Source organism: Tinamus guttatus, unplaced genomic scaffold, assembly GCF_059628265.1.
Source record: "Tinamus guttatus ecotype Peru unplaced genomic scaffold, ASM5962826v1 Tinamus_guttatus_pri_ptg000509l, whole genome shotgun sequence".
Classification (NCBI taxonomy): Eukaryota; Metazoa; Chordata; class Aves; order Tinamiformes; family Tinamidae; genus Tinamus; species Tinamus guttatus.
This window is the reverse complement of record NW_028289043.1, coordinates 154606-181277: the sequence shown is the minus strand read 5'-3', so window position 1 is coordinate 181277 and position 26672 is coordinate 154606. Positions and strand designations below refer to the sequence as shown.

General features: G+C 37.6%; 1 protein-coding gene across 1 annotated transcript in view; it reads right to left on the bottom strand.

The window, feature by feature from the left end:
• Positions 1-26672, bottom strand: part of ITGA8 (integrin subunit alpha 8) — a 98315-nt gene that overhangs the window by 42162 nt on the left and 29481 nt on the right. The window contains exons 13-21 of the mRNA XM_010224792.2: positions 26288-26479; positions 15623-15668; positions 13583-13690; positions 8452-8507; positions 7821-7975; positions 6706-6843; positions 6204-6271; positions 5143-5290; positions 513-605 (exon numbers count right to left, since the gene is read on the bottom strand). Coding sequence (XP_010223094.2) covers positions 513-605; positions 5143-5290; positions 6204-6271; positions 6706-6843; positions 7821-7975; positions 8452-8507; positions 13583-13690; positions 15623-15668; positions 26288-26479 — 1004 coding nt within the window. The remainder of the gene's footprint in view (positions 1-512; positions 606-5142; positions 5291-6203; positions 6272-6705; positions 6844-7820; positions 7976-8451; positions 8508-13582; positions 13691-15622; positions 15669-26287; positions 26480-26672) is intronic.

The window sequence follows — 26672 nt, the reverse complement described above, 5'->3', positions numbered from 1 at the left end:
ATTAGGGCAACTATTTTTTTGTTCCAGAAAATTTTTAAAATGTTATCAATAATCTCAAGTAAAACTTGACTACAAACTCATTTTTTCTGACATAGATCATGACTTAAACTTCTAAGGGAACACTGATACATGGAACATGAGAACTGGGTTAAAGAAACTACCATTTACTACCTTACACAGAAAAAAATCCCTAAAAGACAGAAATGAGCCTACACACATTATGGATTGGGATTCCCATCTTATTATATTACTGTAAATCTTGTGAGATCATTTCCTTTAAAGTACTAGTGAAATAAAAACCAGGCTCTAACATCATTAATCTTTTAAAACACCAGATTATTAGTTTTCTTCAGAAACATAGTGCTGTCTCTTATTACAACAGTTTCTAGTCCAAGTAAATAAATTGTTTTAGGCAATGCTTATTGAGACACATTCTGCTAATTGTTTTCCATTTGCTCCCTTCTAAAATTCAGTTAGATAAAAATCAGCAAATGTATCTCTTTTTTCCTTACGTTTGCTCCAGCCACCATGGGGTTCCCAAGATCACAAACTACCATTCTCGTTTCATTTTCCATCTTGTAATCACAGCTCAACACACGCAGTGCCTGCAACAAAAGGACACCAACACTGAGGGCAGAGATCATAGGGAAATGGATCCCATCGGGAAAACGATGCCTTTTTGACCGTGACATCTCTTTTGATTCTAGACACCTGCTCAGTGCACTATCCAAACATATAATTGGTTATCATCAAAGAGGGAAAATTGATGCCAAGAAAAAGCAAATGTGAAAATATTCCACTACTGTAAGAGTCACGTTGAGCTGGTTCTCTTTCTAGTTTTAACATGCTGCTTTGTTGTCATGAATGATTCCTATAGCCACAGTGACACGATGAAGTAAAGAGTAGTAGGTAAAACTGGGAGAAAGGAATGCATTTCTCAGTAATCGCAAAAGTCTCTGAAAGTCTAAAAAGTCACTAAGTCTCTGTAATGAATTCCTGACATTGGCAGAAGCTTGTTGAACAAGCTGTAATTTCCTTTCCAATCTACGGTTTTTAAAACACTACACTGTGTAGTAATCTCTGTAATCACAAAAGCTGTTACTTGTGTTTATAATTTAGTAAAAAGTGAGATGGATTTTAGAAGTTAAGGTTTTCACTGCTTACAAAAAAATAAATAAAATGTAATTGTTTTTCTAGCTGCTAATGTTTCAGAGTCCAGTTTGATCTTAATGCGTTACATAGCTTTTTCCAGTCCACAATCTCTGAGAAGCTGAGGCACAGCATATTGGTGACTCAGTGACTTGTCCACAGTCAAGAAGTTTCTGATAGAGCTGAAAAGATCCAGGTACCAGGCCCAAGCTCAAACTAAATCATGTGTCCTTGCTGAACCTCTCCCATGCAGCCTTGGTGGATAACTTCGAGTGTATGCTCACATAATATCCTTCTAATTCTCTTAATGTAAAATGTATTGTGGCCTCTTTTTCCTTTCCACCTTTTAGTTCTTATTGTTAGTTCTGTCATCTGTATACAAAATAGAGTGTACAGAAGGATGAAGAGCTCTCATATAGTGGAGGATAGGAGAGACACAAAGTGACATGATGTTTTGTTGGTTTTTTTTCCAGGTTCAGTAAGAGAAAATACTTGCATATATGCATGGATATAATTTGGCTTTGCAAAAGCAGCAGGCTTTTAGATCTGTTGCTATAAAGCTCTCCTCTGTGGTTCTCACAGATTAATCAATAGTCAAAGTGTCTGTATGAAAGACTGACTACCAACTCATTCCTCAACTGCAAAAGACACTGTAGACATGCTGATCTTATCTTGTCCCGAGAATAAATGGAAAGATAGAGTATGGCCTAAAAGAAGCCCCTGAGAAGTACGGTCTCAGTACACACCTCATTTTACAGCGACACTTGAACAATTTGCTAGGAGGAAATAACGTTTGTTACACCGCATACCCAGGGAATTAATGACCACTCAAAGCTCCTCTCTGTCAGTGAGTGGGGGGATTTTACACTCTTTCCAGCTGGTTGATTGGGTTAGGAAGCAATTCATGGGAGAAGAAAGGTTGTTAACACAGTTAAAACCTAACTTTTTTTGAAAACTGTTCATTTTAGACTGGCTTGTGGGTTTATAGGTTTGTTGTTGAGTTTGGGTTTTTTTTGTTTTTGGTTGAATTGCTGTCTATAAGTTAAAAAAATAGACATTCATCTATATTTGATACTCTGCAATTTCTTTATAAATGCTGTATCCCTCACTAGTGCAAATTAATTACCCTTTAAAACACATTTCTTTGTCCCTCAAAGGCAGAACAAATGGATGAATTTTGCAACAAGGTTGCAGACAATTCAGAAGCTGTGGTCTCATACTGAAAATAGTTAATGACACAGAATTACAAAAGCTGATTTGTGTAGCAAAAATACATGACAGAGGGTCAGCTGGGAGATAATTCTTTCAGGGCTGAGATTCTTGCCTTTTTTTCCCACTGATCACCACTCTTGAGGTGGTTAAATACAAAACAGGAAAATTAAAAGCAGGCAGGAAGCAAGTTGGAGGAAAAAGACCCAGAACTGCCCTTATCATTATTTTTACATGTAACTCTGCCAGAGGGAGGATTTTGTCACAAAATCCTTCTACCTGCCACCAGTAGCAATTTATATTTTTATGGCAACAAAAAAACTTCTAGGAAGTCTTGAGCAGCAACAAAACTCCAACAGTTAACACGTGTGTTTCCAGGACGCATTTTAACTAGAAAATGATTTAAACTTAAAATTGTCTTTCTGATTGCCTTGGTGAGGAATTACTAATCGATGCCGGAATAGTTAAGCACCATATCTCATTTCCCTGAGCAACATCTTTCAATCTTATTTTTCTGAGTTAAAGTAGATAGATTAGGTATCTCAATTATGAGGTGCCACAATCTAGTTTCTTATCTAACTAATGAAAGAAGAGCTAGCATTTGTCTGCAAGAGGCTCAAGTCATGCCTCATCCAGCCAGCAACTTTGTACTTGTAACGTGAATTTTCAAGTAAGGTGAAAATGTTGCAGGATGTTTTCTATTTTAAAAGAGTATCATTTAAAAGAGTTCAGAAAAGCATGAGGCTAATGATCAGACATTATCTATCCATTGCAAAGTCAGTGTGATTGTGACTTTCAAAAGATCAACAGATCAACAGTCTTTACCCTGTGCAGAAATAGTCATGCCAAAAAACGTAATGGTTTTGGTATGGAACAAATACCTACCAAGGATTAAGTATTTGCCTGATTTACTTCACTAATTACTCCATGGGAGTTTGAGAATGGAGATGTTCAATATGGGAAGCTCTTTCACTGGGATAGGGATTACTGCATAGTGCAAGAAGGTACCTACAATGAGAGTATACAGTGTCTGCATGTATTGCTGGCCATGGAAATGTGAGGTAATGTAATGTGATTATTCTTTTTCATTGCGGATAATTCCAGTCACTCCACACCTCCTGCATATGGACACACCTATGAACACAAAAACTCATGCTGGACAGGAAGCATTTAAGGGATAATTTTGTTTCTCCATTAGCTAAACTAAATCCAGAGTAGCTCAATAATAAAGTAGCACAATATCCTCTATAATTATTTTGAAATTATAGCTGCATAATAGACTGATTTTTTTTTCTGGTTGCATGAGAAGCATAACAAGAGAGTTCACTGGCTCATTACATTTCATTTGCGCAGTCTTCAGTCTACCTCTTTTAGCTCTGCTGGCTCTGAGGTGACTATTACCTCTGTCTCAATACAAGGAATTCTACAATACCTCATTTGTAACTACAGAGAGGACTGTAAACATTGACACAGTGGCTGTCAATGAAACCCTTGATTAAGGAGTTTTAAGATCATAATATCACAATCCATCTGCTCACTGAAATTACTGTGTATTAAATAAGGGGCATTTCAGGAGCATTGCTCAGTGGCAGGATACTGTGTAAATGCAAAAATAGGAAGTCAAATCTTGACTCCTCTAAAACTGACAACAAAACATTGATTTTCATCTATGGCCCATGCCTTGAAGGGCTTACAGATCAACAGACCTTCATCTAGTGTGATAAATTCTCTTACATCTTACAGTCAGATTACAGTCAGAGACTATGCTAAAAGAACAAAAGAAACACAGAGGATAGGATGGGGTGAGTGTTTTTACTTATTTGTTTTGTGTAAACAGATATGCTTGGGAAATGTGGTTCCAGGTCATTTCTGTGTTATCATCTTCAATAACTTCATTAATTCTTGTCTTTTTTTTTTTTTTTTCCCTGGATTGGGTTAAAAGTCCCTTAATAAATAGAATTACAGAGGGAGAATAAGAAAATACTTTGTGAGCTACTTTCAGCTTCATTAAAAACATTTGTCTTTAGAAAGGAAATTAACTCGCTTTCTCCCACTCTCACCCTTGAGGCCCTTCTGAAAACTCTAGGCAGAAAAAAAGAAAGTTCATGTTGCAACACTTTGGGAGATTTATGTGCAGATGAGGTGATTCAGACGTGCTGTCCAACAGAGAATACTTGAACACTCTGCTTGTTTGCAGGATAGTGTTTCATCTTTGCTCTTAAAAAAGCAAACAAACTCCAAAAAGAAACACTGCAAGTTCAGTACAGCTTGGCTGGTCTTTAGTCTTCTGTGTCCTCTGAACACTGGCACATTGTACATTATAATTGTTTATTTGGCCTATCCATAAGATAAAATAATTGAGTAAAAATGAAATCAATTTTGTTAAGCTTTATAGTGCAGTTAATATTCAATTATCCAGGATACTGGAGATGAGAACACTCTTAATAATGGAAAAAATTCTGATGTACTGGGAGTACAGGAGAGAAAAGTCCTAGTGAGTAGGATTCAGCAGGGATAATTAGCCCTGGCCAAGAGCTGGTACCATGAAATCCAAGGTTGGAAGCACTCAGTCATAGAATCATTATGGTTGGAAAAGACCTTCAAGATTATCGAGTCCAGCCCTTCAACACCATGCCTGTTAAACAGCGTCCCTAAGGGCCTCATCTACATCTCCCTTATCAAGGGGCAGCTATCTACTAGCTGCTTTCAGCTGGCATATCCTGTGCAGGTTAACCTTGCTCTCACTTCTGATTTATTGCCACTAACATTTTGATTTTCATTTACCTTGTTGTTGCGTTCAACCCCAGTGTAATCGGCTTCCGGTGGAATCTTTATATGTAGCTCAGCTTCATAGGCTCCTTCTCCGTCATTCCTTGGATTTACTATGAGCATGACGCAGTTTTCTTCCCCAATTATGAGCTGATCTTTATCTCTATATAGAACATACTACTTGTCAGGAGTTAAAAAAATGTACAATTAAACTTCAAGCATGAATAAAGCAGATATCCAATTTACTCGCATAGCAACTGTTCCGGAAAATGTTTTGTGAACATCATAGAGTAAAACTTTTTCACAAAAATATGACTCCAGTGACTTCCAGTCTACAGTAGAAGGAAAGAGCTCACAGAAAATACACAAAATGGACACTGGAATTAGGCTACCACAGAACTAGCAAAATTGGTCGTATAAAATTTCAGAGCCTGACTACTTTCTACTTAGAGAGAAGTATCTAGTGGAGGAACTTCACTGCTCTGTCAGCATTACTTTCTGGAGGACATGAAGGTTTCAGCGTTTCAACTTTCCCCTCATGCCTGTTGAACAGTGAGCAGTGACACAAGATCTCTGTCCCCGTTCCTTTCACAGTTCCCACGGAGTCAGATAATTGCCACAGGTTCCTGTTTGGCACATTTCTCCCTGCACAGGAAGAACTGTTGCCTTGCTCTAAAACTCTTTTGTTTTATTGCACTGTAAAATGAATTCAAAAGATTTTTGTCACAAGTTCATACTCACTGAAAGAAAGCAAAAAGTTCATTGCAACAACAATTTACATTGTCTTGTGGCATCTGGAGAACTAGAAATATTTCTTACAAGCATTTGTAAACTATATTTTCTGTGATTTTTGTTAAACACTGAATGTGTCAGGCACAGATATATTTGGTAAGCGTGTATTTCCACATTTCTTGGTTTTCTAGAAGAAATGGAGGCAGTAATTAAAATCTGGAAATCAGGTAAGAATGCCAGGCAAGAATATTGCCAACAACTGAATGGAGCTCTGCATATTTCATTCTCTTAAGGCAGTGCCTGAATTTTGTAGTATATACTATCGCTTATTTAATTAAACTTACGGCATAGCAGAAAGCTGCAAGTCAGGGATGCACAAGTTGTCCTCTCCACAGTCTACTAGAATGTAAGCCTGTATTGTTGTAAAGAAATTTATAAAACATTTAACAAATGTTTCAATGTCCAGCTCACTTCACTGGCTTAAATCCCACTAGCACTGCCCTGGTGAACTGGTTATTTCTATAATCTCCTCCCAACCCTAGTAATGCTAGAGACTATATGAAATTGCAAACAATGTCCTTAGCAGAACATCATAATCCGGCCTTTTCCCAGTCTCATAACCTGGTTTGCATATTCTAGAAAGCAATCACAACTGTGAAAACAACATTTTGGAAATGCTTTAAAGACCTGCCTGGTTCTATATTTATATTCAATTTACATCTTGGATTAATTAAATTCTTTTGTAATTTCTGGGAATGCTACACTATTTTTAGAAAGATGCCACAAATAGTATTTCTAAATGCTTTCATATTGATATACAGAAAATGCTGCATGCAAAATTCATACCTGTTCCGTAACTGTGCTTTCCTGATAATAGTTCAATATTGGCTTTACAACAAAGTTATCTTCAAAATTGGACTCATCCAAGCTAAAATTCAATTTTATGTTGATGGGAGATAATTTATCTCTGAATTCTGTTTCATCCTGTGGGTGACAATCATGTTATAAAAACAATGCATTAATATAATTATTTGAGTTGAGTATGGAATGATCAAAAATCAGAATTTACTCTTTATTGAAGGTTTTACTACTTTGACAGGCATTGGATAATTTCTGGTCATATGGAGTGTTGTTAAGAAGGCAGAATGACTCCCCAGTAACTGCAATGCCCAGAACACATGGCCCTCACAGACCAACATCCTCAAGCAGCATCCACAGCTGAGCTGAGCAGACTCAGGATTTTTTCAAAGCATTAGCCTAAAATGTAGCTGTAAAGACACACACACAGCCAACTCCTACCAGCTCCTGCCTCCTTACCTTTGGAATGGAGGGAGGGCTTGCATGGATTTGTGGAGCTAATATTGTTGGTTTGCTCCATAACCAAGGATATATAGGGGTCAGTGATGGAAAAAATCCACCATCTTTATTGCCTAAATACTCCCTTAAAAACTGCTTGAGGCTCCTCTCTTTCACTGTTCAGGGCTTTTCTGGGAGCAACCTTAAAAATCTGCTTCTATTGTATGAGATAATTTCAGCTATGGGTGAATACTCAGTGCCTATTTCTTATTCACAAGTTAAATTTCACAAATCTAATTTTGTAAATTTAAAAAAGTCTGAATTTTAGGCAAATATTGCTGGGAACAGTCCTTTAAAATACCTGCTAGAACTAAAATAGCATGAATACTCTTCTGCAAATGAACCTTTTTTTTATATATATATTTACATTGACAAAACATGGGAACTCTCTTCCTGGAGAAGAATAGACTGGTCACCCAGATCAGGCTTTATGTTAAGTAAATAAACACGAGTTAATCACATTTCCGTAATCTTGGATTCCCCTGTAAATTGTTCTTACTTTTCAGACAACTGCCACGAGAAACATGCCTTTTTATTATTCTTTTCAAATCCCTGGTACCACTCAGATGATGAGACAACAGTCCAAAATATTTTAAATAACTTACTCTGAGATACACAAGAAAGTCCTGGCAATGGAGCTGTTTCTGCGTTTCCATAACAATGGGGAAGTAATGATGTGACTGATGGTAATCAAAGAAGAGAGTCCTCTTAACAGCTCCTTTCTGTTTCAATGAATCTAATTGCAATTCTCCTTTCAGCACTAGAGGATTTAAGTAAATTTAATATTCATTTAATATAGCAGTGGAAATAAAAACTAGCAAAAAAAGGCATGTATTACACTTAATCATTCTAACAAAGTCTTCCAGGTAAAACTAGTCCGGACCTACAAGTGTCTGTCTATCTAGGAGCACATTAGCTTTTGATTATGGCATATGGGTAATTTCAGTTAAGTTTTGTAACTTTATTTACAAAGCATATCTGTATCGAACAGGGCTTCTGCTTCTTAGACTTTTCCCCCAAAAAAGAACATTACCCAAATAACCACATTCTTCTTTGTTTGGGAAATGGATTGAACTGAATAAAAAAATCTTCAAGTGAACAATAGAAGCTTCCTGCTTATATATTTTCTTACTATAGAAATACCTCATTTATATAATCTTTCAATATGTGTCAAGAAAATATACCTAAAATTAGGTGAGCCTGAGTAAACTTATATAAATATAAAGAATTTCTTACCTATCTTATCTGAAATACTTTGACCTTCAAAAGCTGCACAGACTCTTACAGTAAAACTATATATAAAAAAAAAGAGAAGTAATTATTAACAAAAGGAGAGCCGATCTGGGAAGCAGCAAGACATTTAAGTTTTTCTTTTTTTAAAAAAAAAATAAGATTCATAGTGATGACACTAGGCACCTAATATATCGCCTAACTAAGCTAGCAAGTCTCCTAAGACTCCACTAATAATCAAAGAAATAAATGCTCCAAATATCTTGCCAGGGAAGATGTAGAGAAGATTGCCTTTCCCACTGATTCAAAAGGCAGCCTGCACAGATCCCCCTTCAAATACTACTGGTAAAGCTGGATTCCTGCAGCTGAGCTTCAGCAAGCAATCTTTGTATGAGGCTTTCTGCATAATTCCCTCATGACCAAAAAAGAAAAATCCAAATTGGTAGCCACCACCCAAGCTGTTTTCTAGCAAACCAAAAAACAGAGGATGATTTCCCTTGAATTCAGCATAAGACTTTCATGATTTCAAGAGGATAGAAATCATTGTAAATAAATCAATTGAACTGTTTCACTGCATGTCATTTGCTAAGTTTTGCAGAAGTTGACAGTTACATGACAAACTAGTTATTTGTGTTATTTAATATATTAGTACAATACCTTATAAACTAATAAGTTTACCTTTCATTTATCTTTTCACAATCTTTAGCAAGTGTTTTGAGCCTAGCCATATTCACATCACAATGATAAGAGCACTATAGAAACTCAACCTCAACCATAATTATTTCTCATAATAAACTTTCATTTCCATATTTCTGTAAGCCAAGCAATGGATGGTCAGTTACACTCAATAAATGTGAGAATGGATGGTCAGTTACACTCAATAAATGTAAGAAGAAACTTTCCATATTTATACTGATCAATACTTTCTAACAAGGCTTACTAGAGTCTTTACTTATAAAATATGAAAATATGCTTACTAGAGTCTTTACTTATAAAATATGAAAATTGTAAATGCATACAGAAAAGTTTCATTTTGTAAAGAGTTCACACAAGTTAAATAAATATTTAACTGAATCATATTTTTAAAAAGTTTTCAAAAACTACTTTTGATGACCAGGGAAACTACTACTATGATCCTGATGCTATTAGCAGGCATATTTCCCTGCTCACTCACGACACAAGAAATCTGTGACTGCAAACATTCTTTACATTTGATATCTGTTGTCACATATGAAAAGGACTTTGTTCTTCACACCATTGTTCCCAAAGATGTCACACACATAGTAGCAAAACTGTTCGTATGAATAAAGATTTGAGACATCCTAAAACTAGTAAACTCTATTTAACAGTCCTTCTTTCATATTATCATGGGTTCAGAAAATATTTTGTTTTGTATATGGAAGACTTAGCTAAATATGGATAGTGCTGGGAGATGAGAAATCTGTACATCTTATAATTTCTAACAACAGCTAGGGATAAATAGCACAATTTAATTCATAAAACACTTTTGAAACAGTCATTGCTCTTAAATCTCTAAATATTCCCAGTGCTGTTACTCATACACTTACTTACCCATGCAGTGGATTCAAACTCACTATTGTCACCTCTAAAATAAGCCCTAACTATATTCTAAGTGAGTATTTGCTTCCTCTAACAAATGTAATAAAAATGCACCGCATCTGGGATTCATATAACTCTCATGACCTTATTCAACATCTGCCTCTTGGGCAAACAATTTGCTGAATGCTATTACAGAATCACAGAATTGTTGAGGTTGGAAGGACCCTCTAGAGATCATCTAGGCCAACCCCCTGCTCCAGCAGGGACACGTAGAGCACGGGGCACAGAGTGGCATCCAGGCAGGTGTTGAAGATCTCCAGAGAAGGAGACTCCACAGCCGCTCTGGGCAGCCTGTTCCAGGGCTCTGTCACCCTCACAGTAAAGTTGTTCTTCCTCACACAGAGACGAAACTCCCTGTGTTTCAATTTGTACCCATTGCCCCTTGTCCTGTCGCTGGCCGCTACCAAGAGTTTAGCCCCATCCTCTTTACATTCTCTCCTCAGGTATTTGTACATATTGATCAGATCCTCTCTCATTATTCTTTTCCCCAGGCTAAACAGACCCAGCTCGCTTAGTCTTTCCTCATAAGATAGATGTTCCAGTCCCTTGATCATCTTTGTTGCTCTACACTGGACCCTCTCTAGAAGCTCCAGGCCCCTCTTGTACTGGGGAGCCCAGAACTGCACAGAATACTCCAAGTGCAGCCTCATCAGAGCTGAGCAGAGGGGGAGGATCACCTCCCTCATCCTGCTGGCAACACTCCTCCTCATGCAGGACAGAATCCCATTGGCCTTCTGGACCACAAGGACACATTGCTGACTCACTCTTGGTTAACTTGTTGTCAAGGCGTTTAGTAATTCTGTCTTCTCTGTATCCCCCATCACCAAGGCACCCAATCCATTCAGCAGCCAGACCCCATAACCCTCACCCACAGGCTCTCGACCCACGCTTCATCCTGCCCTAGACCGAGCTCCAGACATTCCAGTTGCTCTCTCACATAAAGAGTAACTCCACCACCTCGCCTTTCTGGCCTGTCCTTCCTAAAAACCCTAATGACATCCACGGCCATGTTCCAAACATTAAACTATACTTAACCACCAAACATATTAGGAGTGTTGATATACATTCCATGGAGAAATTGCAAATTCAGCTATATTTCCACCTTTTTAGAATTATATGTCAACAGGTTAAGAACTGATCATTTGCTAACACACAGGGACATGAACAGCAGGCATGAGAAAAGCCCACGTAGCTGCAAAAACACAATTTAGGTATCAGGCTTCAAAGGCCATTCTGACATGTTATAACTAAAAGCTGTAATTCCTCAAATGTAAACTCATAAACTGCCATCATGTATTAAACTCATTGGTCTCTGCTTTAAGAGGTCACATAATTTTTAAGCTGATATCTGAAGTCATATACTTAACTGTTACTGTAAGAGCCAAGATTTAATCTTTCCACTTCAGGCAAGAAGGGAATGATAGCGCAAAACAGCAAGACTTGGCAGCTGATTAATCTCTTGGCCTCTGGCTATCTGAGAGGCAATATTACAAATTAGGCAGAATTTGGCCACACAATTGTGAGTTTTAGGATATTCAGTGCAGAAATAATTCTAATGAGATCACAGAGTTTGATCAAAAACGCAGACAAACTAGAATGCTCATCATTTTGATAAGGAGATGCTGTGGAGTTTTTGAGGGATGTTTTAGCTTTTTGAAAAATGAAAGCTGAAGAAAAGCTGAGCTTATAAGATTTTTGAGATTTAAAATCTGATTTATAGGTTACTTGTAGCTTGTAACTTATTTGCACGTTTCCTCTGTGCTTTAGTTTTCCAATTTTTATGATGGCTAAAATAATATTTCTCTAATACTTTAAAATGTACAATAATCATCATTATTCATACTTTACACTTCCTGAAACTTTTTTGGTAGGAGCTTTCCTTTCATTTTGATTATGCAATGTCAATCAGTAGATGTATTACACAAGTTGCACAGCTGGGTAAGAGATACAGCAATCTATCCCAGGGGACTGAGGAATTCTTTGCCTGTTGGAGTTTCCCTTCCTAATTGTTTTCATATGTACAATATAATCTTATACCAACTAAAGAGAAAAAATACGGCGTGGAAAAATGCAACTGTTCTTCAGTCATTTTGGAAGTCTAAGATAAATATTTCATACTATGATCTAAGTCTTTAGGGAAGAATATTTTAGAACAAAGCAGACAGAAAATAAATTAGGCTCCTACTAAAACTCTTGTAGATGAAAACTGAACATTTTCAAGATTATTATAAAAGAAAAAAGGAAAGGTAATGAAAAAAAATACAAGTTAAGGAGTACGCTTCACTTCTTTTTCCCCCACTGTTCAAACAATATTTTAAAGCAGGATTCTTTTTTAACACAGGTATTTCTATGTATTTCTCCTGTGTAAATAACACCCTTTTTCTTCCCCTAAAATGATAAGCGTTATGATTTATGGAGAACTAACTCCATTCTAGAATTAAGTATTTTTAAAAATTCTAAAAAAAAATGATGTTTTGAAAAAACATCACTTGGGTTAATGAAACTGCTTCAGTTCAGTCTGGATATTTTAAAATTGATATTACATAAAATGTTAAAACAGAAGTTGCTTGAACATCATAAGGATGTTCTATTCAAGAAGACCTTTTTATAGGTCTTTAGGACCCATACGACCCTCCTTTATGGAATTATTTTTGCAGAAGATGACATATTTCTGTTAGTGGTTGATGTTTTGAAAATTGGTGTTTTCTTACAGAAACAAATCATTGGAAAATTCTCAACCAGCTCAATTTTCTTGTTTCCATCTTCTGGTACAAGGTTGCTTTATTTCACTGCCTAGACAAACAATATACATAGATTAATTCAGGATGAATTTTGAAAAATACATTCAGTAAAGCCATTTTAATTCCATAGAAATGTTTTGGGATTTCACATTTCTACCAAAAGCTGTATTACTCTGTAGATGGACAATTATCTTTTAAAGATGTATCCATCTTTGTCGTCTATGGCAGTTGCGAGCGACGTTCCTCTGACCAAGGAGAACCAGGTAGAGCATCCTGTGAACTGCTCTCTGGATGGGCAGAAGAATAAGGTGATATATTTTACCTCTTCCATAAAAAACTGAGATCTCTTCCCTTAACTGAAAATGATGGAACCACCTGCTTTTAGTATTATTTCCAGTTACTTTTTCTCCAAAAGATGTGTGCTTTGGCAGATCTGTGTTTCTATGTCTTGTCTCTCTTATCTGCTTTATGTTTTAGGCATCTGGACACTTCATGTAAGTTTGCAACTTGATCCTATGAGCATCTCATATGCAGAAGGAGCTAATGGCACACAGTATACCACAAGACTGAATTTTCAGCTGCTTTATTTTGACAAGTTGTGAGTTAATGGAAGGTACCAACAGGAATTCTGTTCTGTATATTTTTGTCGTTGTTGGACTCATCACAAGCTTGAAAACTAGCAGTTTCAACAAAACAGTGCAAGACAAGTTTGGACTAGAAGTTATTTGAAAAGTAAGAGGAAGATGATGACGTTTTCTGTCTAATCATGAACTTACCAGGCCACCAAAAGCTGAGAGCCAGGGAGCTGACAAGTTTTATTGTCCGGATTCACAATCATGGGGTTCAGGATGAGCAGAGCGTTCACTGTCACAACAGGTCTGGCTCTGGGGGACAGAAATAAAGGTCACTAGACAGAGCAAGATCATGTTGAGGTAAGTTGCAGCACAGAAAACACATAAATGACATGGTTGCAGAGAAGCCAGAAATGTAGGATTACATGTGAGAAAACACGTTAAGTGCTCCTACTCAAACAGATATTTATTTTTGTCAGAAATTATGATCTCTCCTACTATCATATTTTGAAAGTTCTTCACAGATATCACAGGGTAACAGCAAGCAGTGTCAGCGCAACGGTATGCTGCACTGAGTTACAGTAAATATGTTCTGGCCTCAGGCACATCAGACATGACCCATTATACTGGATTTTCACCAAGGGTCAGAGCCTGCCTTGGCAGAATTGCAGCACACCTTTATCAATTATTTTACAAACTGTCAGATTCTTGTTTTCTCCAAAAACAATGACATTTTCAGATTTGCCCCCTCTATTTAAGATTTAAAAAACCACTACCAATAAAAAAACATAATTTATTTAAAATAGAATATGATCTGGAATACCTTCAAGCAATAAGAGGGTAAACTTTATCTGACAGCTCTTGTCACTATAAATAACAATGTGTTATTAAGTAATGAGCTGTAACTGAGAGCAGTTTAAAAGAGAAAGGAAAACAAGAAAGGGTCTAAATTCCGTTTTCTAGGACAGTGATACTATTTTACAGTAACTTACACAATTCTGACAAAAATAGTTTATCACAAAGTTATTTTCCCTGTATTTTAATTGACAGCTGATCCTGTATGATTATTTTACATACCACCTCAACAAGATTCAAAGGTAAAATTATCTTCTTGATTTTTGTACAACAGAGAAAACTTTTTTTTTTTCTAGCAAGCTCCAGTTAATAATACCCTGTTTCTTCAATATGAAAATTTGAACATTTGATACACTTTGGCCAGGAAATAGAAAGGTTGAGGGCCTCTCACCTTTCATTTACTGAAATCAAATAAATCACATCTTTGGGAGTTAGTTCTCAAATGTTTCACATCCTGTGCAGTCACTTTTACGCCACTCTAAAGTGATGCATTGCAAATTATTTTCATGTTTCTTACATAGGACAGTAGGAAAATCAGGTCTAAAACTTATGCTCTAAATCTTATGCTATTTATTCAGTTGGGAAGTTGAACATGCCGCCTTCTACAGGTACTGTTGGGAATACAGACAACACGACAGCAATCAGAAATAGGACTACAATGTTGCAGCAATGGTGACTTTTTAGTTGATTATTTACATGTTAAGAATTGTCTGCATGGCTGGACTAATAGAGTGGCAGCAGTACATTTTAGCTGCTGCATTTGTTAGTTACAACTGATATTAATCAAACTCTGCATTTAGTGAAAACTGCAGTAGTCAGCGGCTGTTATGGAGATTTATGTAAAAGGATCTCGTACAGGTTTTCTAAACTGAAGTCAGAAGTAGCGGTCTTTATTTCTATGTATATAGCCTCAAATGAATATAGCCTGCAAAAAATCAGTCACTTGTAAATCTGAAATGTTTACCAGTACCATTCCCACATAAATAAATGAATTTTCAGTATTGTGCTTTTTGAATGGTTCTCTTATGTGTCGTAGTGAGATCTTTTAGATTATACAGGAATGGGTGGTGTTCTTTAAAGGTAGAAAAGATGCACTTTCCCTTTGTTACCTAACTTAATGTGGGCTGAGAGTCACATTACCCAAAGAAAAAGTTCCTTGAGCTAAGAATAAGCATGGAAAATGTCATTAAAAATGGAAAATTTTAAGCACGTGCAAAAACCAAACTAATAAAGCAACTGCTGTCATTGTCTAAAATATGCTTAATTATCATCCATAATTACCACCTTTTACATACTCTATCAGAGTAACATAGAAATGTGAAATTAGTTTTATTTGTAGATATTCCACTGAAGCTATAAAATACAAATTCCATTATATTTACCACATACCTGTAAACAACTACTTTTCCAGCTCCAAATGCACCTACAATTAAATCTGGAAAAACAAAATAGCTTTAGAAGAAGTATCCTCCAGCATAAATGACATCATTTATATTCAAAAGGTAGCAACATAAAACAAATGTAGTAATTCATTCTTTCCAAGTGATTATTTAACAGTGTATTTCACTTTCCAAATCACTACTTGCCATTGCTGAAACAGATGTAAACCCACTTTGTAGGCAGTATCCTTCGGCTCACATTGAAAGATGATGGGATTCCTTCCTGACAACATAAATCCAACTTCATGTTTTATGCCATTATTTCATTAATTTAAGCATTACCTCTCAATGTATATGAACACAGTGCATCTAAAGATGGTCAATTTAATTGTTTCTAATGTTGAGAGCTTTGGGCACATATTTGTTATTAGACACAAGCCTGGCTTGGACTCCCACAGGTCATTTTTTCTCTTCCTATCTATAGTCCCCAGACAAGACTCCCTGGAAAGATCCCAAATAGCTCTGTGCACTGCTCAGGTCTGCTGAAGCCAGGCTGTGGGAGAAAACGATGACCACTTCTTCTGCCTGTTCCAGCTGGATTTCCCTCTGGGGAAGCGAAAGGACTCTGTTCCTATTTGATACCCCTCATGAAAGGTTCAGCTGGTCAGCACTTCCATTCCACTGTCATTATCATGTGGTCTAATTTATAAATGGGGAATTCACTAGACTGAGTCTTAAAATAGACCTTGCTGTGGCACAGATCACCAAGCTAAATTAGTTCATCTAAACCAGAATGCAGGGTTTTAAACCGACCCTTATTTGGTGCTTTCATAGTTCTAGAGCTGGTTTGCTTAGGAGGCACTGAAGTCACCAGACATGATGTTTCAGCGGTGATTAGCTTGGTGGGTTTGGGCCAGGTCTGGTAGTATGTTTCCCAGTGCTCTGTGTGCCTTTCAGATGGTTAGGATTTAACAAGTTTAAACAAATGTGTTTAAGCTTTTGATGCTCCACATGGGTAACAGCCTGTCCTACAAAAAATTCCACTGAATAATGCCCTAGTAGGAGAGGCAGTGGAGAGTTTATGGGTCTGATCCTCTTTTTGTTACAACATTTACATTTCTGTGCTTCCCCTGGCCTTACAGAAGTATGCTTTAGGGTCAGGAACAATTTAAATGGCAGAAGAAAATGACTGTTGTTTCTATATCTCCTTTTTGGGACATTTATGACTTCTTTTCATTAATGTCTTTTGCAGACAATTTGCACACAGTACCAAAGCTCTTAAGATATTTTTCTCTTGACATAAACAACTGTGGTGAGACATCACCATCACCATAAAGGCTCGGCAATACACATGACAAAGCTTTCCCTGGTGGCTCCCAGATAGGAGTACACACCGTAACCCCCAAAAGATTTAATATTCTGAGTCACAAAAAGAAAATTGAAAGAGAATCTGTGTTATAAACAGGTAGTGAAAGGAAAGATGGAAGGATTTCCATTAGTTCTGTCCTTCCTGGCTGCATGTTTGCTATGAATTCTGCCACAGACGAACTTAGAGCATGTTCTGTTTTATACTGGGACTAGAAATCCCCAAAGGATTCAGTTAGGCTAGGTTATGGCAGAGACAAAACAGGCAGATATTCAGGATTTATGAAGACCCTGGATTTGCAATGATCATAACGCGGTCTTTCACTAAAACTAAAGTGCTCATGAGCACAAGGGAGAGCTTGAACACCCAACTTGAGGAAGCTTGAGGAAGCCTGTTTGAATCTGAAACTAAAATAAAAGACTCTGTGAGTTACTGTTAGTTTCACTAGTGTAAATGAGCCCTTAATTTGAACACCCAGAGTTCAGTGGAGTTGTCAACCAACATTTTGGCAGCTTCACTTTGATATTAATGGGTAGAGACCATTAAGATCTTCGTATCTGTTTAAGGGCTAATTGATTGCTTCTTTGCAACAAAGCCCAGCCTGTTTTAAAAAGAGGGCAATGGGTCTAGGGAAGAAATGATAGCCCCCAGGCATAAAAATATTGCTCTTGCATGAGAAATCATTCTTTCTGTACTGTCACCTCAGCCAGGCTTGGACGTGCAGGAAAAAGGCTGAGGACATTTAATCAGGACAACATCACACAGGGCCCACGTGAGCATGTCCTGGCAGTGAGGACCACTTCCATCCTACTCTGGGAGCTGTTACTTGATCCCAGACATGTCTTTTTTTCTTTGCTCTAGACTATGCTTACTCTTGAGTTGAAGAACTTGAGAAATTATTAAGCAGAAAAAGAGGACTCAGTAATGAGTATGCAAACAACAAAACGTACTTATATCCAGCGGTGATAGGTAAACTGTGAAATAAGGACCAGGTCATTTTATGTCCAGACAGGATATTCACTGGAAAATCCATTCTGGTTATGCTCTATTTTTACTTTTTCTGCAACAGAACAGTAATTTTATTCTTCTTTCTTTCATTATTTTATGGGGTCCGAATCCTATACCCATTGTTAGAAAAAAATCTATTTTTGTCACACATAGAAATCCATGATATTTGAACTCACATCAAATCAGAGTCATTTATAAGCAGAAGTTTTGAATTTACTGTGTGTTCTGCAGAGGAAAGGCTATTAATCATCTCCATGAACAAATGCATGAGATGTCTAAATTATCTGGTTTGGCAACTTTTCCTCTCCTAAAAATAGAGAGAAGTTGTCTTTATTCATTGCTTGTAATTGCTAAACATGCAGTATCACTGATGTAAAGGTCACTAGCTGAAAAATAACAGTTTGACAAAGAATTTGGAATTCTATAACAAAGACGCCAGCATAACCAGGGCTGCAAAGGGCACAGTGGCAGCTGCAGGTTGGTTCTGCCCATAGCTGTCATAGAATCATAGAATAATTATGGTTGAAAGAGACCTTTAAGAACATTGAGTCCAACGGTAAACCCATCACCACCATGCCTGTTAAACCATGTCCCTAAGTGCCTCATCTACATGTTTCTTGAACACTGTTAGAGATGGTGACTCCATAAATTCCTTGGGCAGCCTGTTTTACTCATGGAGTAAGTGATCAGTGGCCACAAGCACCAGCACCCAGTAAAGACCTGCACACTTGGCACAAGCTTCACTTGCAAGAAATCCAAGAATGAAACAACGGATGGCTGAGTCATTTTCCCCATCACGGCTGTATCTACCAGCATACAGGCATGAAAATGTTCACGTTAGGGACTCAGAATGATTTGCTGACATATTTAAACACCACCTTGTGCAGTCTGTCAGTTTAGTGGCATATTACAGCTACCGGAAAACAATTAGGATCCTATCTGAGTACAGTTGCTGATGGAAACTTTATGAAGAGGGAATGAGAAAACTGAAAAACTGCAAACCCTGTTAAAAATCTTTCTGGGCCTCTTTCCTTTTTTCCCCCAGCTGATCTGGTGCCAAGAAGGTCCATGATTAGATTTCTCTTTCTGTCTTCTGCTGATTTCAGAAAGTCCTAAGTTCCCAAATCCCAGCTGGAAAATTCTGTTCAAGAGTCATTACTAGAGCCTTGAGCATAATAAGGATACAGGATTACCCAGGTCAGCCAACATTATTCAAAAAAAAATAGTTGAAATCTACATTCAACCACAACAATTACTCTTTTCTAAACCTACTGTTCACAGCTGCCTTGATTCTTTTCCATTTTCAGCAATTCTGGTAGCAAATCTGTTAATAACAACTAGGGCTAATTCATTTCAATCCTCCCTTTTTGTCTAAATGAGACCATCTCCCCATACAATGGTGCTTTTTTCACTCCATTATACTACAAACAAATCCAAAGAGGGTAGTTAATGTTTTGCCACTTTTGTGAATTGCTGTTTATTGGGATTAATTGTTTTATTCTTATATTCCACAGAGAACAATACTTTGAATTGTATTAAAAGAATTTTTAGAAAAGCGTTGTCTGTAAATTAAATAGAAAAAAACCCACTAATTTGCCATGAAATCAACATATTTGCAGGAGATTCTTGGCTTGTCACTTTATTTATTTATATTGTCACATATTATTCACATGGCAACTCATGTGAAAACGCACTTGGCTGGTAGAAACACTTCTGCTTTGCTGCATTTACTGGCAGAGCCTACAACCTTGTTGTAGCTCCCACGATCAACAGTCCTCTCTCATCAGAGCAAACACAGCTTTTCATTGATTTGATCTTTTTTTGTCTTCCACAATTCTCTCCTTCTGGACCAATTTCATAATTTAATCATCATTAGATTACAATTCTGTGGTATTGTTGGCATGCTGCCTACTGCTCTCAAAAAATTTTGAATGCTGAAGAACACATGCCTCTCAGAAAGAAACCTGAGGGTTTTCTTTCTGCTGAATGAGTTAATGTACTTCTGCTGAATGAGTTAATGTACTTAACAGATGGAGCTGTTAAGTATTTCTATTTTAATAAGATTAGACTGGATTACGGAAGTTCTTAATTCTTGTCACAGTTGTTTCATTCTTAAAAGGTATCTAGAGCTATTTGTTTATATTTACTATGTGTTACTCTTACTTAAATAATAACTGAGTCAGAACAAGGAGACCCAAAGATGCCTTTATCCATTTCTCTGCACTGACGAAAGCTTCATTTAAAGAATAACCAAAAGAACAGGCCAATAGAGCTGACTCTGTGAAAACGGGATCCATCGAAGGTGAACTTCCAGCAGCGCTAACCCCAGGGGAACTCTCTGAGTTAATAGGGAAGGTTTACAAAGGATCTAAGTGGGCAAGCAGCAGAAACAATACTGCCTAATTTATTTGAGCAATTAACTAATTAACTAATCATCAGCCTTTGAATAGTGAATTCACCCAGAGCACTACTTGGGACGCTGCTGCATTTTGTTAAAAGAAACCAGTTAAATAATTCTGTCAGACAAATGCATTAGAAGAAACCACAGTCTGCCAAAGGAGATGCCACAAGAAGGAAGCAAGTCTAATGGGTGGAATAAGTTATTCATTATAAACTATTTGCTCAGCTATAATCAGCCACCAAGTGGCTGAACATATGCTGAAACGTGAGGGTGGAAACTGTACAGCCTCCAAATTCCCAAGCCCTGCATGGATAGATGAAGCAGCTGGAAGCACAGCACCATTACCGAGATAATCACAGATCCCAAGTGCTCAGTGGAGCCCAGCCTTGAACAGATGTCCAGAAGCAAAAAAAAAAAAAAAAAGAAAAAAAAATCCCATTAAACATATCTATGAATTTCTTTTGTTATTGTCAAAGTTGAATGACCTTATTAAAAAATAAATACAATAATAAATAAAATAAACTACATTTCACAATGCAAAGCTAAGATGAGATCTTATTCCCTGCTCCTGTCAAGGTTCCTTGACAACACAAACAAGGGCCATTCAGGATGGAGCAGAGACCCTAAAGCCCTAGATTTGGCTGCAGGGCAGAGGAGGCTGTGCCAAAAGGCTGCCAATATGTTCCAGATTAGGCTGCTCATGTGTTCAGCACAGAGGACAGGCAGGGAGGTTGTGCTGAGGCAGACACAGCAGGAGATCCTGGGCATGCCCTCATCCTAACTACAGCACTGCAAAGTGCAGCACAGTATCTCACAAAAAAATTCTGCAACTGCAGAAAAAAAAAAGAAAAAAAAAAGAAAAAAAAAGTCTTTCATCCTTATTCACCCATTCACTGCTCCTCCCTTTCTATCTTAATATTGTTTGTTTTTTTTACATTGCTATCAATCCAGAGCAACTTCACTAAGCCGATATCTACTTGATATATGGCAGCATGAGTGAGGACTTCTAATACTACTTTCCCAAACAGAATTTTATATATAAAAAAAGTGAAATGAAGATCTTTCAACCAAACAATCCAACTCCCGAATTTATGTTCTGGTTTCTTTTCCTGGTTTATTAAGCCTTAGGCCACTTTATCTTTTTTTGCTTTGTTTACTTTTTCAGGTTTGTTTCATAAGATGCAAGAGTAAATGGTGAGAAAGGCATAAAGGAATCTCAGTTATCAAAGAAAACTGTGCAAATAAAGAGAAAAAATATAGTGAAAAATATAATAGCTGTCATAATAACTATCAGGGGAATTACTGCAATAGCTGAGCAATGGATGGGTCATGAAAGGTGCCCTCTCCTGCTTTGCATCTGGCCAGCAAACACCATCCTGAGGGCAGAACAGAACAGGGAACTGGAAATGGGTCATGTGACATACGATTATGTCAATATTAGCAAACAGTGCCAGGTAATGTGCCTGTGTGCCAGATCTGCACAGTTTGTGCTGGTATTATAAGAATAACCCTGAAAGAGCTGGCTGGTGGCAACCTGCAGTCTCCAAAAAATGGTCAGGAGTTAGCATTAAACAGACACCCTTCCCAAAGAGGGAATGCATCTTGCCACCCTTTTTGGGCAAGAAAGTAAGTTTAATAGTATGAATGTGGACAGTTCTGTGACAGTCCAGAACCAGAGAATGGTCAGAGGCACAATAATTTACTAGTACAGATAGAGCCTCAAAGGGTTAACAGATCTTTTCCTTCAAATCCTATGTGCATATTGGAGAGATCCTGCATATCTCAGACAAGTATGCTACAAAACTTATCAGCGTTGTGCTACACTGCGCTTTAGCCTCTTGAATACACACACTGAGGACTTGCCACCCTGGATCTATCTGACAGACATCTGCTCCTCTTACAGCTTTCTTCTCACTAGCCTTATCTGGCCCATCTCTTTGCTGCCATTCCCACCATTTTTTGGTCTCTTGGGGCTGGAGATGAAAAGCAGTGGTTGTGGCAGAGGACAGGTTGCACATCCCCAGTGATAGGGCTGTGGGGATGACCCATGTAACTTTCTGCCTTTGGTGCTTCCCAGGCCTGACAGTTTCTCACTGCTTTCAAAACAGCCTGAGCCTGCACAGCACAGTAGGGTATTATCACCCTGATGCATGTTGATTCTGGGCACACGTCATTGGAGTGTTTGTGGATACAGCCCAGTTTACACAAGTCCTTCCTTGGAAATCTGTGGAGATGTAGACCACTGGTTGTGTTCAACAACAAAACATATTCTTTATTGAAAAGTTAGACAAATCCCTGTATTTTCGCAATGCTGAGAGCAGCCTGCTACTGTTACATTGACAGCATCAACACTGGGGCAGCTGACAACAGATGGCGATTGCAGTGATGAGACTGCTAATGAGCAGGGGAAGCAGCTTGTCTGTATGCTGAAACCACTGGAGAAAGTTTGATTTTTAGATACATTGACTAAGTGGTCACTCAGCTGTCTGAGTCCTGTGTTTTGTGCAGTGAAAAGCTGCATGTGTTAACTAAATACCGCCAGGGTATGGGCAAGAGTCTTTTCACTGCCCAAACACTACTGTTAGGCTGTTGCACTGTTATACTTTAGTTAGGTTCTGATCTTATTTTGGTCCGTGCAAATTAGCAGTCTCCCAGATTAATATCCCAGGTCTTTGTGGGTGTTTCAGGTAAAAAAATTTGGTGCTTTCAAAAGCTGATTGGCCAAACTAGTGGAAGAAAAATCAACCTAGGTTTATTAAATTTAAAATGTCACCTGTGACTCAGGGACACTTTGCTTTTCCAGATGGTTAGGGACAAGTGAATATTCTGGGAAATATCACAGTTGCACCCTTGACCATGGTTGGAGATAGGCTATGGTGCTAGACAGATCTTTGATTTTACCAGTATGGTTGTATTACATTCTTCCCTGCCCACTCCACTATGGTGCAGTTAAATGTGTCCCTGATGTTTTTCCTCCTGTGTTAGTTATGCACTTTCCCTCACTCAGCTCTGTTTACCCAGGAGGGACAAGGGGGTCTTCTTCTGCCCTCCTTAGATAAGCTCAGGATGCAGGAGATGGCCTTTTTCCCTTTGCAGGAGGAAGGAGAAGCCACCCCTGCACTCCCTGTAAAGCTGATGGATCTGAACAGCACCGAGTGTTAGGCAGCCCCTGTTCAATCCCTGTATCAGATGAGATGGGCTGTTCTTCTCCAGGAGAAATCCAGGTAAATTCAGACTCAAACTTCTAACCAAGACAAGCTTTGACCTTTCTCCCACTGGAAAAAAAAATGACTGTGGTTCACCTACACATTTTAGAAATCTTATTTCCTAACTCATAACTCAGTCACCTGCTGCATTAAAAGCACTTGTTCCTGGGCTCAGCAAAGACAGACTGTGGCAAGGTGTGTTTATACCTACAACGAGCCATTACAGCCAGCTCTTATTTCTCAGTCTCCAGGGAAATGAAATTCTGAGACTGGTCAGCGTACTTCTATTTATAAAACATTTTCTTGCATTTATATTTACTTCTTTTTATTATTATTTTTAATAATACACGTGTTAAAATGCTCAACTGAAAAATGCTGGGATTTTCCTAATCTTTCACACACCTCTATGAGCCACAGTCATGACCAGCAGTTTGAGAAGCAATGAATTACAGAAAGTATTTTCCTGGACCTTTTAATCAGATAATACTTCACAGCTGACATCTAAAATAAAACTTCCTTCCTATTCCTTCCTAGTCCTACCCCTCCTTTCCCCTTTGTACAAGGGCTGTCAGGAGGGGGAGAAGAAAATTTTCTGATACAAGAAGGATTACTTGACTGCCTAGGGTGTTTGTGCCGGACATTTCCCCATATTCTTTCTTTCCTTCTTTTTCCCATAGGAAGGTATTCCATTGTTGTGCTAACATTGTGCCAAGGTTGCACTATTTTTACATGCTTTATTTTGGTGTTTCAGGTCTCTGCAGAGTAAAGAAGAGGTATCTGATTAACAGTAAGATTTTTGTTCTCCCTTTTTCGGACAGGTTCTCCCTCCTGCTCTAGGCTGCGCATTCTGGTATTTGACAGAACACGAGGGAAAAGCTCATTATGATAAATGAAGCTGCTGTTTTAAAACAACTAATATTCAAGTAACTAAAACCAAATCCACTCCCTTCTAGCACACAGTAAGCTGATATCAAAGTGCAAAATTCTTCAGGTAGGCTGCAAGATGGAGACAACAGTGTCAAGGAGAATAAATCCAGTATATCTCCTAGCTGGACTGGCTAGAGCAGTGAATGCACATTTAGAGAGATCCAGGCCTGTCACTCAAAATCTACATTAATATGCTTAAAGGGTGTTCCATAAAAAGTATTTTAATGTATACTTTTTCTTCTTATCAATATGTCTCAAAGACAACCTGAAACGATCTCTTCTTTGCCTCTTTCTATCTTTCAATCTTGGAAATGTCAGGAATGTAATATCCTGTTTTCTTTGGTTTTGCTGGGGGCCTTGTGGGTACTTTAGAGAATGCTTAAATGGCAAAACTTTAATAAAGAGCTCCTTTGTCAAAAAACCCCGTTAGTCATGGACAATGAAAGACTATTAATAGCATCATCATCAACAAAAAGCAAACAAAAGGTCAAGCAGTGTTTAAAACCCTTTCTTTTCTAAAATGCTAAAGATCTTCTCACTTCAGGTTTGTGACTACCTCACTTTATTACTCTAGTCAGCTTTTCTGTTCACTACTGCCTTAATTTTTACTTGATTTTACTTAATTTTTACTCCTACCTGTGGAGGTGAACACACCTCCACAGAAACTCTCTTGCTAGCTTTTAAAAAGAAATCTCTCAATTTCTTATGATCCATCACGAAAAGACAGAATAGATCCCACTTTTTGTCCTTTTGAAAATCACTGTGTTCACTTTTGAAACAATACAACTCTCAAGCCCATCAGCCTTGAAAAAACCTTGAAAATAGCAAAGGTTATTTCATAGTGAGTTATGAAATACAGACTAACAGCCTTCTGTTGTGAAAAGATATGATATTCTGTTGCACACTCTTGTTAGGCTGCTAAATTTTGACAAAGAGAAACAGAACAGATTTGTCCCTAGAGGACAGAGAGTAAATAAAATTACATTTAAAATATCTTAAATGCTCAGGCAGCCTGTAATGCTAGGAACAGTCCTCATAAAACAAAACACACAAACAAACAAAAAAATCACCAAACCACCTCCTTCACAACAAAACGGGAAAATTCATTCAAGAATTGTTACAAAATTGATAAATTTGAAGAGATTTCACATAAACTAAAAGGAAGAATCAAAGATAATTTGAAAACAAAGAGTCCATATAGCCAAATGAAAACAGAAACAAACATAGAGAGGCCCAAATAAAATCTCTGCCTCCAAGCAATGTCTTTGTGCTCTTTGTACATTTTTTGTAATGACATCAAGGCCATTAAGACCCTACATGTAGACCAGTGTGCTTCAGTGCTTCAGAAAGCAAAGTTTTAAGAAAACAATTTTGCAACAAAACAAAGTCAATCCCTTCTTCTACAACACAACATGTTTTTAATTAAGAAAGAATGTCAGGATGAAGGAGACATTACAAGTTCAACAAGCGGACAGCATTCAATTTTTGAAAGGAGGCAAAAGGGTTAAGCTTTTTATTGCAAACTTCACATGTTTTATGTTAATGAAACTATTTAAGACCTTTCTTGCACTTCTAATCATGTCTTTTCACAGGAAAGGGAGTATTTGTTTTGTCTGATTTTAACTCTCAGGAAGGTAAGCTAGAACTATCCAAAAACATGTCTACTTTTTAAATTGACCTCTACCTCCCAAAGGGGGAAGTTTAGGCATGATGCATTTTCCAGAGAATTGAAATAATGGAATTCTCTTTCTTATGGAAAAGTCTTACCTGGGTAATCATTCTTGTCTACATCTGAGTCTCCTCTTAGGGTGAAGCCAAATCCCGAAGGCATGGACTGTGAGGCCCAGGCTCCCTGGAGAACCTGGGAAGGGTTGGTATTTAACCCATCACTGTATCCATTGTAAATGAACACTTTACCTCTTCTCTCTTCTCCTGCAAATGGTGCACCGACAGCAATGTCTGTAGCATGATAAACGAACAAAAAGAATTGACACAATTAGACTAAAGCAGGAAGTCTTTGCAAGAAAACAGACCGAAGTGGCTTCTGCTATATATACCCCAGAATTATGACTTTCTTCCCTTCTTTAAGGTTTCTATTTTTAAGCCAAATGCGCAAAAATATTAGTCTCTTTTATATGTCAAATTTTCATGA